The sequence below is a fragment of the Neodiprion virginianus genome, chromosome 2, assembly GCF_021901495.1.
Source record: "Neodiprion virginianus isolate iyNeoVirg1 chromosome 2, iyNeoVirg1.1, whole genome shotgun sequence".
Taxonomy (NCBI): Eukaryota; Metazoa; Arthropoda; class Insecta; order Hymenoptera; family Diprionidae; genus Neodiprion; species Neodiprion virginianus.
In genome coordinates, this window is record NC_060878.1 from 3988058 (window position 1) to 4001390 (window position 13333).

General features: G+C 39.9%; 2 protein-coding genes across 6 annotated transcripts in view; one reads left to right on the forward strand and one right to left on the reverse strand.

The window, feature by feature from the left end:
* LOC124297263 (carboxyl-terminal PDZ ligand of neuronal nitric oxide synthase protein-like) overlaps positions 1-8400 on the reverse strand; it is a 30812-nt gene extending 22412 nt beyond the window's left edge. For 3 of the 4 annotated variants that reach the window (XM_046748105.1, XM_046748104.1, XM_046748102.1), the window contains exon 1: positions 7471-8400. In XM_046748105.1, the coding sequence (XP_046604061.1) occupies positions 7471-7512 (42 nt within the window). In that variant the 5' untranslated portion in view covers positions 7513-8400. Of the gene's footprint in view, positions 1-7466 lie in introns of all 4 variants that reach the window. The other variant, XM_046748103.1, reaches the window with a different exon arrangement.
* Positions 1-13333, forward strand: part of LOC124297266 (diphosphomevalonate decarboxylase) — a 33688-nt gene that overhangs the window by 19704 nt on the left and 651 nt on the right. Inside the window, exons 1-10 of one of the 2 annotated variants that reach the window (XM_046748112.1) lie at positions 9014-9164; positions 9583-9653; positions 9741-9808; positions 9946-9992; positions 10079-10230; positions 10322-10489; positions 10585-10878; positions 10959-11126; positions 11211-11279; positions 13213-13248. In XM_046748112.1, coding sequence (XP_046604068.1) covers positions 9113-9164; positions 9583-9653; positions 9741-9808; positions 9946-9992; positions 10079-10230; positions 10322-10489; positions 10585-10878; positions 10959-11126; positions 11211-11279; positions 13213-13248 — 1125 coding nt within the window. In that variant the 5' untranslated portion in view covers positions 9014-9112. Of the gene's footprint in view, positions 1-9013; positions 9165-9582; positions 9654-9740; positions 9809-9945; positions 9993-10078; positions 10231-10321; positions 10490-10584; positions 10879-10958; positions 11127-11210; positions 11280-13212; positions 13249-13333 lie in introns of those variants that run through there. The other variant, XM_046748113.1, reaches the window with a different exon arrangement.

The window sequence follows — 13333 nt, forward strand, 5'->3', positions numbered from 1 at the left end:
TACGTTAATTATCATCAATGATTAATTGGACCACGATTCGAAAAAAAAATAAACCAATATATTACATGTATAAATCCGTAAGGTGTCCACATAAAAGTAAACAAAAAATAAAACAATGACTGGTAGCGATCTCTAAACATTTTCCTACTTCCTCCAGGTTATACGACAATTTTTCTTTCGGTACTTGTTACAAGAAAAAAAAAAAAAAAATTCGGAGCATGTCGGGACCTTTGATTCCCGATGCAGATACGGCCACCTGCTCTCTCCTCTCCTCTCCTCTCCTCTCCTCTCTCAAGCAAGTTCCGAATCCGTGCCGCTGCTTGGACCACCTGCATCACCACTCCGAATTCCAGGTATACGGAAACTCTACCCTTTCTGTTGATTGCGAGTCTGCAGCGCGCCTTAAATATGTATATATATATATATGTACATATATGGGGCATTCCATGCCGACTCAGCCTAGGTTCGACCCTCGAAGTAACTAATTTGGCTCACGATTTTTAGCTTCGTTATTTTCACCGTCGAAGTCATTCCGTTCGTTTTGAAAATTTTTCGAAGCTATTTCGAATACTTACAATTATTAATGACGATAATATCGATCGTATGGCCGACGAGTACGAATGAAAATCCAGATTTTTCACGTTGAGAAACGTTTTTTTAAAACGTAACGAAGGATTTTGGAAAAAATCGTTTCTTTATACTCAGCTATCTTGGAATTATTTCGAGGGATAGGAATTTGGATTTTCATGGTTTCCTATTTAAATTTCACGGACAACTCTAAAGCATTTTCCTTGAACATGCATCGCTGCGTTATGATTAACATCACTGACTTCAACCTCGTGGTTTTTCCGAAGTTATACTGCGAGCATCTATCTCTTTGTATTTCTGTCTACATCCTTCGTCGTTATTTCGATTACCGTTATTCGTTGATTACGGAAACGCACACACTCGGCGACTTTCTACGGCATCGGTTAGGTAAGAAAAGACGACACTGACTGCGGGGGAGGAAGCCGTTAGGTGATCGGGGTAAATTTTGTCTCTCTCTTTTTTCCCCCTCATTTCTTATCGCATAGTACATAAACTGAGAAAAATTTCATTTGTTACAGTTGGTAAAAAAATTGAGTAAGACAGGCATCGTTAAAAAAATTGTCTGAATATTGTTGGGATTGCGAAAAACGAGGCACGCCTAACCGTTTTGCGCTATCGTCGATCCTTTTTTGGTTATTGCAACGCGAAATCAGTTTCTGAGGTTTACTCTACTTTTTTAGTTAAACAAGGCTTCAACGTCAATTTATCGTTGCACGAGCGTTAAATTTTCGCAACAGTTGCAAGAAAATATAGCAACAGTGATCGCAATGATAAAGAATAGCAACGGATACTAGAAAACTAATTTTCATTTTCTACCTAGAACTATATTTTTCGATTGTGGTAAAAAATGAAAATAATTGAGGACCGAGCGGTAAGCGGAGATAAAAATTTCTCTCAGTATACACTTGTACAAATACACTTGCACGGGTGTTTTACTATCCATTTCCGGGTTCATTATACTTATCCCATATCTTGCGTCAAATTTTCCAACTTCTTTTCTATTCGGTTTTATTAAACAGCTGGTCGATAAATTACACTCTGTCTAACAAATAGATAAAACGAGCCAGCGTTGAATGTTTTAATTTTTAAACTTTCAGGAAAACAATGGCACTTGGTGCCAGTCGAATCGAAACGTTTACAAGTTACAATAACGACTGTATAATATAATTTCATTCTGAATGAATTCTTTTTTTCTCCCCGTAGTTCCATGCATTACAAAATTTTCTCCACACTTTATTGACCCTTCGCGTGTATTTTCATATGTGTTGTAAACGTATATGTGACGAACATCCAAACAGTTACATCCATTTAACCGTAGGTACTAATATTGTTAAGCGTTTTACAACGAGTAACTTTATAGCTCGATATATAAGAATTTAAATTTACAATCAGTTGCGATTCTCGTTCAAGAACGTATACAATTGTCCGGGATTGCAGTTCGTATATTACAGCGTTTACGGCATGACAAAAGACCGAAGAAAAACAGCGTGGCGTCAATTTTGCTCGTAATTTCAGAATTCCCTGAAGTTTTCCCACGAAACTTAGGTAATGTTGGGCAGCCTTTACGACCAAAAGCTCGAGAAGTTGTGCGCCTTAAATATATAAATGTGGATTTAAAAAAGCACCAAGTATCGCATCGTTTCGCACAAGAAATTAGAAATCGAACGATACGATTACCGAAAGTTAGCCCAACTGAATTTGCGACGCATAGCCGAAGTTTGAAAAGGATTGATAAAAAAAATTAAAAACTTCTTCCTTACGATCCTTCATAATTCCCCGACTTTTCCCGGTCTGTCGCCACCCTGGAAAACGATCGCAGTTCGAATCCGAGCAAATTTCAATTATCTGCAGCAATGAAAAAGCAGTCACGTTGATTCGAATTACGAACCTTGCGTTACGTGTGCGATTGAAAGAAAACGCCGCGTTTTCCCGCATCTCGGCAGGTCGACACCCCGGAACGTGATCTGCATGTTTCACCGCGTTTCCGCTAATTCATCCCATCCTCGAGCTCGAATCCTCGGGTCACGTACAAATCGTACGCAGAGGCGTCGAGACCCTTCGGGAGTGGATGGATGGACGGAATGGACGGATATCTATCGCGTGCTGCAAGGTGCATCAACCGACGACGTGTCCGCTTGTCGGAGCTTCGCCCTCGCTTCGCCCTCGCTTCGCCCTCGCTTCGCCCTCGCTTCGCCTTCGCTTCGCCTTCGCTTCGACTTCGCTTCGCCCGAAGTCGGCCGCGCACCGAGTGCACCAACTGCATCAGACACAGACAAAGAGACCCGGTCGTTTGTTGATCTCTACGGTGCACGATGACCTCGCCGCGGCGGTCAAGCCGGCTCGGTGTGGAGGGAGCTTCACGGCTGCTTTCCTCCCTCCTCCCCCCTGCCGGTACCCGGTCCCCGGACCCAGCAGGGAAAAGGTAAAACAACGCGCGTCGGGCCCTCTTCCTATCCCTTTTTTTTTTTAATGCCTCGATTCTACCGACAGGCCCGGTGCTCGTAGAAAACATCGCCTTGCTGCCCCTGCACTTTTCTTTGGGTACACTTTCGGATTATAAACCTCTTGAGAGAAATTTTTAATACCGGTTAAATGACATTTTTCTCAGTACATTTTTCACGAGGAAAAATATGATGAGTTTCTTATATTTTTGCAATTACGTTAAAGGAACTAAGATTTCAGGATATATTAGCCTGTGTCTTGTTTTTATTGAAATTTACAATTTTTCAAACAATTCCAAAGTCGCGAGATAACAGTTTTTTCTCGGCATAAATCGTTACGATAATTTTACTAACTTCCGGTATGATCATTATTGACTTGAAAAAAGCTCGGTTTTCACCTACGATCGTTTTCAGACTTCCGCTCGCAGGGTAGTCAAATTTGTTTTTTTTTTCCTCTGTGTAATCGTTATCGTAATACGATCCCGACGTTAGGTCAACGGATTTTTTGAATTGTAAATTTGGAACTAAATAAATTTTGAGCGAAAACGGTTGAGCTGTCCTTCGAACGTGCAAATATTTGGAAAAATGCATATTTTTCTCCGTCGGCGATAGATCTTCGAAACTAATGAACCTTTTAAGGGTATGCGGTACTCCTACCCTTACCGACCGAGCAAACTCACCATTTTTCTTCCTCGATTAAATAAGCAAGTGAACATAAAGAGTTGAAATTTCGACGGTACATCGCTCTTTCGTAGCAGAATTGAAGAAAGTTCCGTTCATTTGTTTATTTAAAATGGGAAGAAAAGGGGTGAGTTTGCTCAGTCGGCAAGGGTAGGAGTACCGCATACCCTTAAGATGAAGAAACTTGCGTCAATTAGTTTGGCTTCTTTCGATTCAGGACTGCAGGTTAAAATTCGAGCGAAATCGGTCGAGTAATCTGCGAATAATTACTCGAATGAAAACGTTGAAGGAGAACTGAACTCGGGATATATTTTAAGGTATTTCCATCGACTTCCGAGGTGCCGAGTAGAATACCGTAGAGACCATTGTACTCGAGATTTCCATATGCGGTCAACTCGGCTCGATCCTCGCTCCCTACTACGTGCCTGATTCATCCTTGTGTAGACAAACCAGTATCAGTTATGGTTGCATATACTTAGGTATAGGAAGAATTCCCAAAGACCGAGAGCGTTACGATATCACAGCCGCACCATGAGGAGCTTGGAGAATTATTCTTAAAGAACGAATTCAACGCCGCATAATTCGATATTTTATAATTACATACGTTCGGGCGATCGTCAATTATTTCCAACACATGCTTCTCACCCCTGGAATCAATAGATAATGACGAAAAAAAAACAGCGTGTGAATTATTTCAAATTTTTAGCTTGATCGGAAAGGGTGCCGAAATCTATTTGAAGTCGTTAAAAAAAAAGAAAAAAAAAAAAAACAACAACTCGTTCTTTGAGAAAAAAAGAAGTGAGCTGTTGTTCAATTCGTTTTGTTTGGTCCGAAAAGAGGGAATAAATCGAGAATGACAAAAGAAGAAAAAAAAAAAAAAACAAAGAAACGATATAATTTCGGCAGATAAATATTATACATTTGTTGGTGTTCTTAATATCGCGTTGCAACATTACATGATATAAACGTTGAAACATATCACACGTGATTGATATGTTTGAAAATAGTCGCGGTACAAAAAGAAAAAAAAAAAATAAAGAAAAAAGTCCAGCGTGGTAGGCTTCTGCAGAATAACCGAAGACGTTGAAGTTACAAAATTACTGAGATTATCGATACTGTATCAACGGTTTGCCGAATTTCCGGTAATCCAAAAGTTTTTCCCTGGAGATGCATCGTTACAATAACGTAACAAACTTCAGCCCGCGATTAATACTCTCGACTCGCATGAGAGCGTAACGGTTTTGTCGGAGCTAGTGAGTCACGGTTGAAACCCTGTAAAAGATTCGCTAAAACGAGCGGATCGAGTTGGGTGCAGCGAATAAAGCTTGCCTAGCCATTCCGCAGCTGCACAGTTCGACGCGTAGCGGCGAGGTGGCGGTGAAAGTGGAAAATCGCCGTTGCCGGACGGCTGAGAGGCGATCAGCTAATGCGATCACCGGGAATTCGCAGAATCGCGATCCCGCGCCTAGTTTGCCGGAGATTCAAACCGAACCCGCCCCCGCACTCGAAACGCGCGGCTATAAGCCGCGAACCTTGAGGCCGCGTGACGCGCGATTTGAAAAATATATCGAATAGCGTGTAGGTGTGCGTTGTACGTAATGAGATTCGCTTATTTCGGGCATCCCTGTAATAACGGATACACCGCTGATCATTAATTGTTTGGCCCGAAAACGCGTCGGACGCGTTTATAGATCAGGCTGAAGTTGCTAACTTTATTGCAATTGGTAACGAGCTTCAATTTGGAATCCATTTCGAAACGTCGAGAAACAATCACCGTTTTCTTAAATATCAGTAAATTTCCTTTTAGAAACGATTTACCGAACTTCAAACTGTACGAAAATTGACAAGTAACGGTTTTTCCTCTCCGCGAATCGAAATCGTTATTCGTTAATCGTTATCGTAATAAGGGAAAATGCATTTAGTATTTTGAAAACTTGACTGCTTCAAAGTCACCATAAACTTACAAAATAGTAATATTTTCTTTCAATGTTTCGTCACGTTTTAACGTTACTAACTTCAGCCTGATGTTTATAGGTGAACCGCGATCACCTGATCGATTCTCCTCTATATCTGTAACGTTTGCTCGTGACATTTGAAAGCGTTTTATTTTATCTTCTCGTATTATATATATATATATATATATATATATATATATATGCAGTCTATACGTCCATCCACCCGGTTGGTATAATAGTCAGTTACGTAAGCCTTTGGACCTGCGACGACGACGGTGACCCCGTGTAAAACTGAAAACAAACCCGAACGACGCGAGGGGAAAATTAAAATTAAAATCAAACGGACATATGTATCTATCTATATATATATACACACGCATATATATTCGTATATCAATGCTTATACGCACCGGGCTATGGAGCTTTTGCTTAAATGCGAGATAGTTGCTGCGATTTTTAACGAGCTTATAGACGCCAAGAACGCTTCACATGACGAGATCACCGAGTGATTGATGATTTTGAGAAACAAGCCAAATATTAGATGTATATAATATGCATATAAATATCTACACGCATATATATGTATATCGTTGTATATATTTGTGAATATGTATCTTCCCGCGGTTTTTCTTTCGGTTTTATACAGCTGACTCATTGTCAGACTTTTTTCATGTATTACCTGTATCGAGAATTTCTCAACTGTACGTATAGACTTTTGTAATATGTACCTTTCGTATTATATGAACACTGAAATAATAAATTCTACAAGTTAGAAGTAAACAAAAAGTTATACACACATGCAGACACGTGCTTAGTGGGGTGTGAATATATCGCGTGTGCATTTTGTCAGTGAAAGAATAATCGAATTATGTTTGAAACGAGTGTTCCGAAGTTGGTAACAGATTATCGTAACGTTATCGTAACGAAATGTGGAGAAGAAATCACTTTTCTTATTTTTTCACAACGATTTTTAAGGAACCAGGATTGGAAAATATGATTATATTTCGTTTTATTAATGTTTGTGAATTTCCAACAGTTCGAAAATAACGAAGTAACGGTTTTTCCTCAGCATGAATCGTTGCGATAACGTTACTAACTTCAATGTGATTACAGATGTCAGAGATCGATGTTTCGTAACTTCATGTAATACCTAAGTAGGCGTGTTAAACTGAATTTGCAAAATATTACTACGGTTTACCGCATTTTACACAAGATCACGAGTTTTCCCAAAAAAGCATCGTTATTGCACACCGAAACGTTACGAGACTGAAGCTAGCAAAAATCGAAAATTTTGTAAAACATCTTTAACTTTCCACACTTTTGTGGAATCACGAGGATAATAATGAACTGCATTTATCTATTTTCAAAAAGTCTGACACATTTCGCTGCTAACGTTTCACGAGGCTGAAGTTAGCAACGTTAACGTAACGTTCCACGAGAAGAAAGAACGATTATTGTCCAATTTTAGGACGACTTTGAAGAAATCGGCTCTTCAGAATTGTCGGATACTTTCTTCATTGCAATGATTTACTAAATTTCGAAAAGTCGCGAAGATGCGAATCGATTAATGATTCTTCCTAAACGCGGATCGTTACGGTAAGGTTACCAACTTCATTCTCGTAACGTTGCGAACTTCAATCTTGTATTCAAAACGCGAAGCTCGCGTGGCGGGCGCGTGGTCCGATCGTCTCGATTCCGTAAAACGCGTTCCATGCGAAAGCGAGTCGAGGCACGTAGGAATACGAAGGTAGGAGGAGAGTGAGTGGGACAGGATCAGCGTTAAATCGTGTCGGAGGTATACCTACACATCCACGTATCCTGGCGCTGAGCGCACACCAAGATCCCATCACACAACTTTTACACGTCGGTATCCGCACCCTTCTCCGAAAGCAGATGACAGTGCCGCGGTGCCGCAGGTCGGCCGTAACGACCACACCGCACGATACACACACGGCCGAGGATAATGCACCTCGCCAGATACGACGATGACGATGACGACGATGACGGCGATGGTGATGCTGGAGCGCTTTTTACTCGCCGAAGCCCCAGCTTCGAAATCAGGTTTTCCTCGCCGCGTTTCGTGTCGCACGCTTCGAACTTGTAATGTATCCGAAAGCGACCGTGTCAATGAATTTACGATACCAGTTTACGCGATTTTATCGAGCTTCGCGGGCACCACACGTGCGTCAATTATTTGCGTTTTTTATAATACACGTGCTGTTAATTTCCACTAATATGTTATACAGGCATATATTATACCTTGTACGTTATACAGGTTTAGAAAGGAATGTCAAGGATCGTACACTTTTTTTTTCTTTTCTTCTTTTTTTTTCTACTACCGTCCTTTACGATTGTTCGATATTATGGTGAAAACTACATTCTTTGAATTTTTTAATATCGTCGACACCGCACATTCAGCTTCCGCAAATCACTATTTTTCACAAAATGATGGATTTCAAATACTTTGTATTATACTGTACCGAAATCTCCAACGCGGTGGAAATTGTTGCGGGAATTTTGCCGTTTGAAGATTTATTTATGCATACACTGTACTCTTGATTTATTTATAATAACGTGCGGATTTCCAGGTGAACTTTAATCTCGTTAATGACATACTTGAAATTGTTTTTAATTATACGGATCGACAGCTTGGCCACGCGAGATTCTAAATGCACGCTTCTACGGGAACGCACCTCGAAGATACATCCCCGTCCTGAGCGGAACCGGCATCGCACTGAAAACCGGCTGTAATCACAAAGCGGGAACCCTGAGCGTGCATCTTTCTCTTTAAAGCTCCATCTGTGATTCGAACTGACAAACTCTCCCGCGGTCAATATTCCAGGACCAGTCTTGCTCCTACAGCGCGTTTCATTTTTTGTTTAACGATTTCCGAACTCCAAGTTCGACGGTCAGTCTGAATTTCCGCTATTTTTCAGTTTTTTCGAACAGTTACATTTCAGCAACAGTGAAATCAACGATCAAATATGCATGGATCGAATTTTATGAATTTCGCTAGTCTGTTATTCGTGCTTAAAAAATTATTGTATCTCTGCACATTATTCTTTTCATTTTCTGTTTTTTCAAAAATAGTATTTTAAATAATGAGAAAAAATCAGCTCATCAACGAAAATCTAAAACAGGTTGATATAAACCGAAATTTACAGATAGCTTTCTATTTAAATAAGTTGAATCGAGGGCGCGGAAATTTTCGTAGTTTCTTTCGACGATGAGAGATGGCGATACTTGTCGCATTTCGAAAATGTTCTACCAGAGGGCGCTATGCCTATACTTGATTAATATGCCATCGACTTACCCATCTTGCGGTTAATTTATTTTACGTTGTTCATGGTGCGCCGCAGTTTTGGCATTTGAGTGGATAAGGTTAACACCTATTGTTGTATTTTAATTCTTGCGACGCGGCGGCAAAATTTCACCCTCTTTTTAACAATGAATGTCGTGACTTGCATAGCACCTGTAAATATTGCCGTAATTAAGTATTGTAAGTACGAAAATTAGTCGGTTTAAATTATTAGCGATGAAGTTTAGACTGTGAGATTCCAGGACATATGTAGTCGGGGCTAGAAAAATTACATCGGCCCGTTATTATCAGCTATAGGTATAGATAAGCGTTCACTTGCATAAACAGTTATGTGAAGATAGAGCGAACTGAAACTTGCGATGTGTGAAATTAGAATAACAGTATCGTGAGTGACCTAAAAGGTGGCTTAAACTAGTAAAGAATAGATTAAACTGAACAAAAATACCTGCCGTTGTTGTATTTAAAATTCTCTAGAAATTTGTCACAGAATCTCGAAAACAGTTTTTAATTATCCGTTGTACATATAGGTATTTTTAATGCAGTAAATGTAATTCCATTGTAATGTTGATAATTATTTATCGAATAAATTTATTTTCAGGGGGAAAACGAGACGAGGATTTAATTTTGCCAATCAATGATTCTCTCAGCGCAACGCTACACACCGATCACGTAAATCTATTTTCCGATTCGAATATTATGGTTTTTGATACTCAGATTATGCGCATAAATAATACTTGCGAATAAACTATTTTTTAGCTCTGCGCAAAAACCACAGTAATGACGAGCGCAGATTTCAAGGAAGATCGCATCTGGCTAAACGAAAGGTAAAGGTGAACCCTTATTTACCGTTTATTTTTCAAGTAGCTAGTCCCTGAAACTGAATCAATTCTTAATTCGACTTTTATAAATCCAGCTGAAAAATTCAAACTCATACCCCGATATGTTGGATTTCATTTTTCAGTGAAGAGTCCATCGATAATAAGAGACTGCAAAACTGTTTGAAAGAAAGTAAGTATCAAATTTGTAACTGCTGAACCATGCTAAAAAGGCATATTCGAATATTGGAACTAAACGAAACACTATGACATTCGCAGTAAGGAAGCGTGCCAAACTGGGAAGTGACGTTGGATCTTGGAAAGTTCATATCTGCTCGGAAAATAATTTTCCAACTGCCGCCGGTCTTGCTTCCAGCGCCGCGGGTTACGCCTGTTTAGTCGCTGCTTTGGCAGGGCTTTACAATGTCGAGGTAAGTCTCGAGGATGGAAACCTCTCCAAACCTCTCAACTTTCCTCGGGGCAATTCCGAACTTGATAAATATGATCAATCGGTAATTTCAGGGCGATATCAGCGCGGCTGCACGTTCTGGTTCCGGATCCGCTTGCCGCAGCGTCTTCGGAGGATTCGTACGTTGGTATTCGGGCTCTAAACCGGATGGCAGCGACAGTATAGCTAAGCAGATCGCTGGCCCAGAACACTGGCCACAAATGAGAATCCTTGTTTTGGTTGTAAGTCTCCACGGTTACAGTCAGCGGCGAGTGATGAAGAATATTTGCGATATTGTTGTGCGAATTGAGTGCAATTATTGCTTTTTGCTCTGCAGGTGAACGACGCTTCCAAAAAAGTTTCCAGTGCTATTGGAATGAAGCGGAGCGTTGCGACATCTGAGCTGCTGAAATACCGGGCTGAACATTCGGTGCCGCGGAGAGTGGAAGAAATGACTAAAGCTATACTTGATAGGGATTTTACGAAATTTGCGGAACTCACGATGAAAGACTCCAATCAGTTTCACGCCACTTGCCTCGATACCTTTCCTCCTTGCGTCTACATGAACGACACTTCTCACGCTATTGTTGAACTTATTCACGCGTACAATGCCGCCGCTGGAGAAACGAAGGTGAAACATCCAAGATCTCTGAAAATAATATCGAGAAAGAAGGATTCATCCTGAATTTATTAATTTTTTCATTTTCCCAGGCGGCCTACACCTTTGACGCAGGTCCCAACGCTACTCTGTATCTCTTGGAAAAAGACGTTCCGGAAGTTATCAGTATTCTAAACCATTATTTTCCCACAATTAGTCTAGGCGATATAGGCGTCGAGTATCTTAAAGGCATTCCTGTGCAGCCTGCAGCCGTTTCGGAGGTTCTTTTTATTTTCTTTTCGATTACCTAAGTCTTGCATCCTAAACACAAAGTCGATTTTTAAATCGCTTTTCATTCATTTCAGGATTTATTACGTCGGATTAACGCTGAGCGACAAAGTCCGGGAAAACTGAAATATATCATTCATACGTGTGTCGGTGATGGGCCGAAAATATTGCGTGAAGCGGCCGACCATCTTCTCGATCGTAGTGGTTTACCACTGAGGAGGAAAGCTTAGGGAAAAAAAAAATGGAAATGAAATACGACGGGGGTCGAATGTATTTTTTTCAAATAAACGCACATAAAATATTTTATTAAGAACGCCTATTACGTGGTCAAATTGAGTCTCAGATCCACCTAAATCAGAATCGTTTAGCATATCTCGTTTGACACGGAAACGTTAATATATTATTAGTCTCATTAGCCGAATTTTTCGATTTCAGTTAAACGGCAGATTGACGATAAATAGCTTGTCCCACTTATCGACTATTGTCAAATGCCAGTAAAATATCGCGGGATTAGTCAATTTTTCACCGCGCAAGCGGCAACCAACGATACACGGTCGCTCTTGCGCATGCGCAATTCGTTAGCCGCTTAATCAATTGGAGGGCCATTGTTGTTGGCATTTTTACCGTTGTTGCGGCACCGAATTCGTCGCCGTCGTATAGAATATTAGTACCATCGAGGAACCAGTGCCCGTTGATACTTCCTTCCAGCACTGATCAGCCGAGAAAACCATGAGCGCGTTGCATCTGAGCGCTGGTAAGCCGCATTCAAAATAATTAAACACCCAATGTCGCAAGAATACCGGTGTTCGATTTTATTGCTTCAATTATCAGCAGTCAATGCCACGCTGCGTCGGCACTGACACGCTGTTCTCTGCTCCTTTCGAATCTTTCGTAATTTAAGGTGATTCATCACTGCGTATACTTATCGGCATGTTCTCGTTCTACAAATTCTTGCCTATCTTAATTTATAGCAATTATACCTCAAGCATGTAATCTTTTTCTGATAAAATTGAAAAATTTTTCAACTATACTTCAAGGACTAACGAACTCATTGTCTCGAGTATAGGTGAATAATGCGAATGGTATTCCGGAGAACATTCTCAGCTTATTAATCAATTAACGCTTATAAGACGAAGAATGTTGTTTAATATTCAATTCATCTTATGCTTAGAGTCAGGTTTATTTTTAGCGCAGACTAAGGACAAATATTGCTAACTTTTATCGTATTATAGTCTATTCAGCTGATGTAGTGTCAAGGCTTGCGTTATGATAGTTTTCGGGAAAAAAATTAAATGCCGAGAACAACGGAAAACATCTGTTAACACGGGGTAATTGGGTTTGGTTTTCATCTTTCTAAAATCCATTTGGGTTTATTGATCATCAACAATTTACTGTAAAAATTATTCGGTCAATACAACACAGATCAAATTAGCAATTTTTGAAAAAACGCATGATATAATCAAGGTTTCAGATTTTGCATTCGTTTCATTTCAAACGTCAGAGTCGTAAACTCATTAGAAACGGAACTATTGTCGCTCAAGGAAAGAAAATTTGAGTAAAATTTTTAAATAATCGAAATCGATTTAAACTTCTTCTCCCAGAAAAGAGATATTGTAATTTCTTTTCTCTATTCAATGAGCCCCTCTCACAATACGGGAAATTGTTTTATATTCAAGGATCTAACCGGCCTGCTCCAGTGGATGGGAAGGCACGTTTATACAGTATGAAATTTTGCCCCTATTCTCATAGAGCAAGGCTTATACTTACGCTGAAGAACGTACCTCATGACATAGTAAACATAAACTTGAAATCAAAGCCTGAATGGTATTTTGAGGTACGTATATATTTTTTTTTTTTCCAATGTTCGAATCGGTATAATTTCGCCTGTTTACATAACACATAACACAAAGACAAGTTTTGTACACTGATTTGAATAATTCTTCTCTGCAGATTAATCCTAATGGAAAAGTTCCCACTTTCGTAGATGTTGACGGAAAAGTGGTCGACGATTCTTTGGCTATTGCCAATTATTTGAATGAACGTTATCCTGAGCCACCTTTATATCGCGAGGAAACCAAGGCTCGTGATGTAGAGCTAATTGATAAATATGGAGTGGTATGATATTAGTCATCAGTTTCTCAAAAATCAATAATCAACCACAAACGTATCTTTTAACGTGACCGATTATTACTATCGCTAA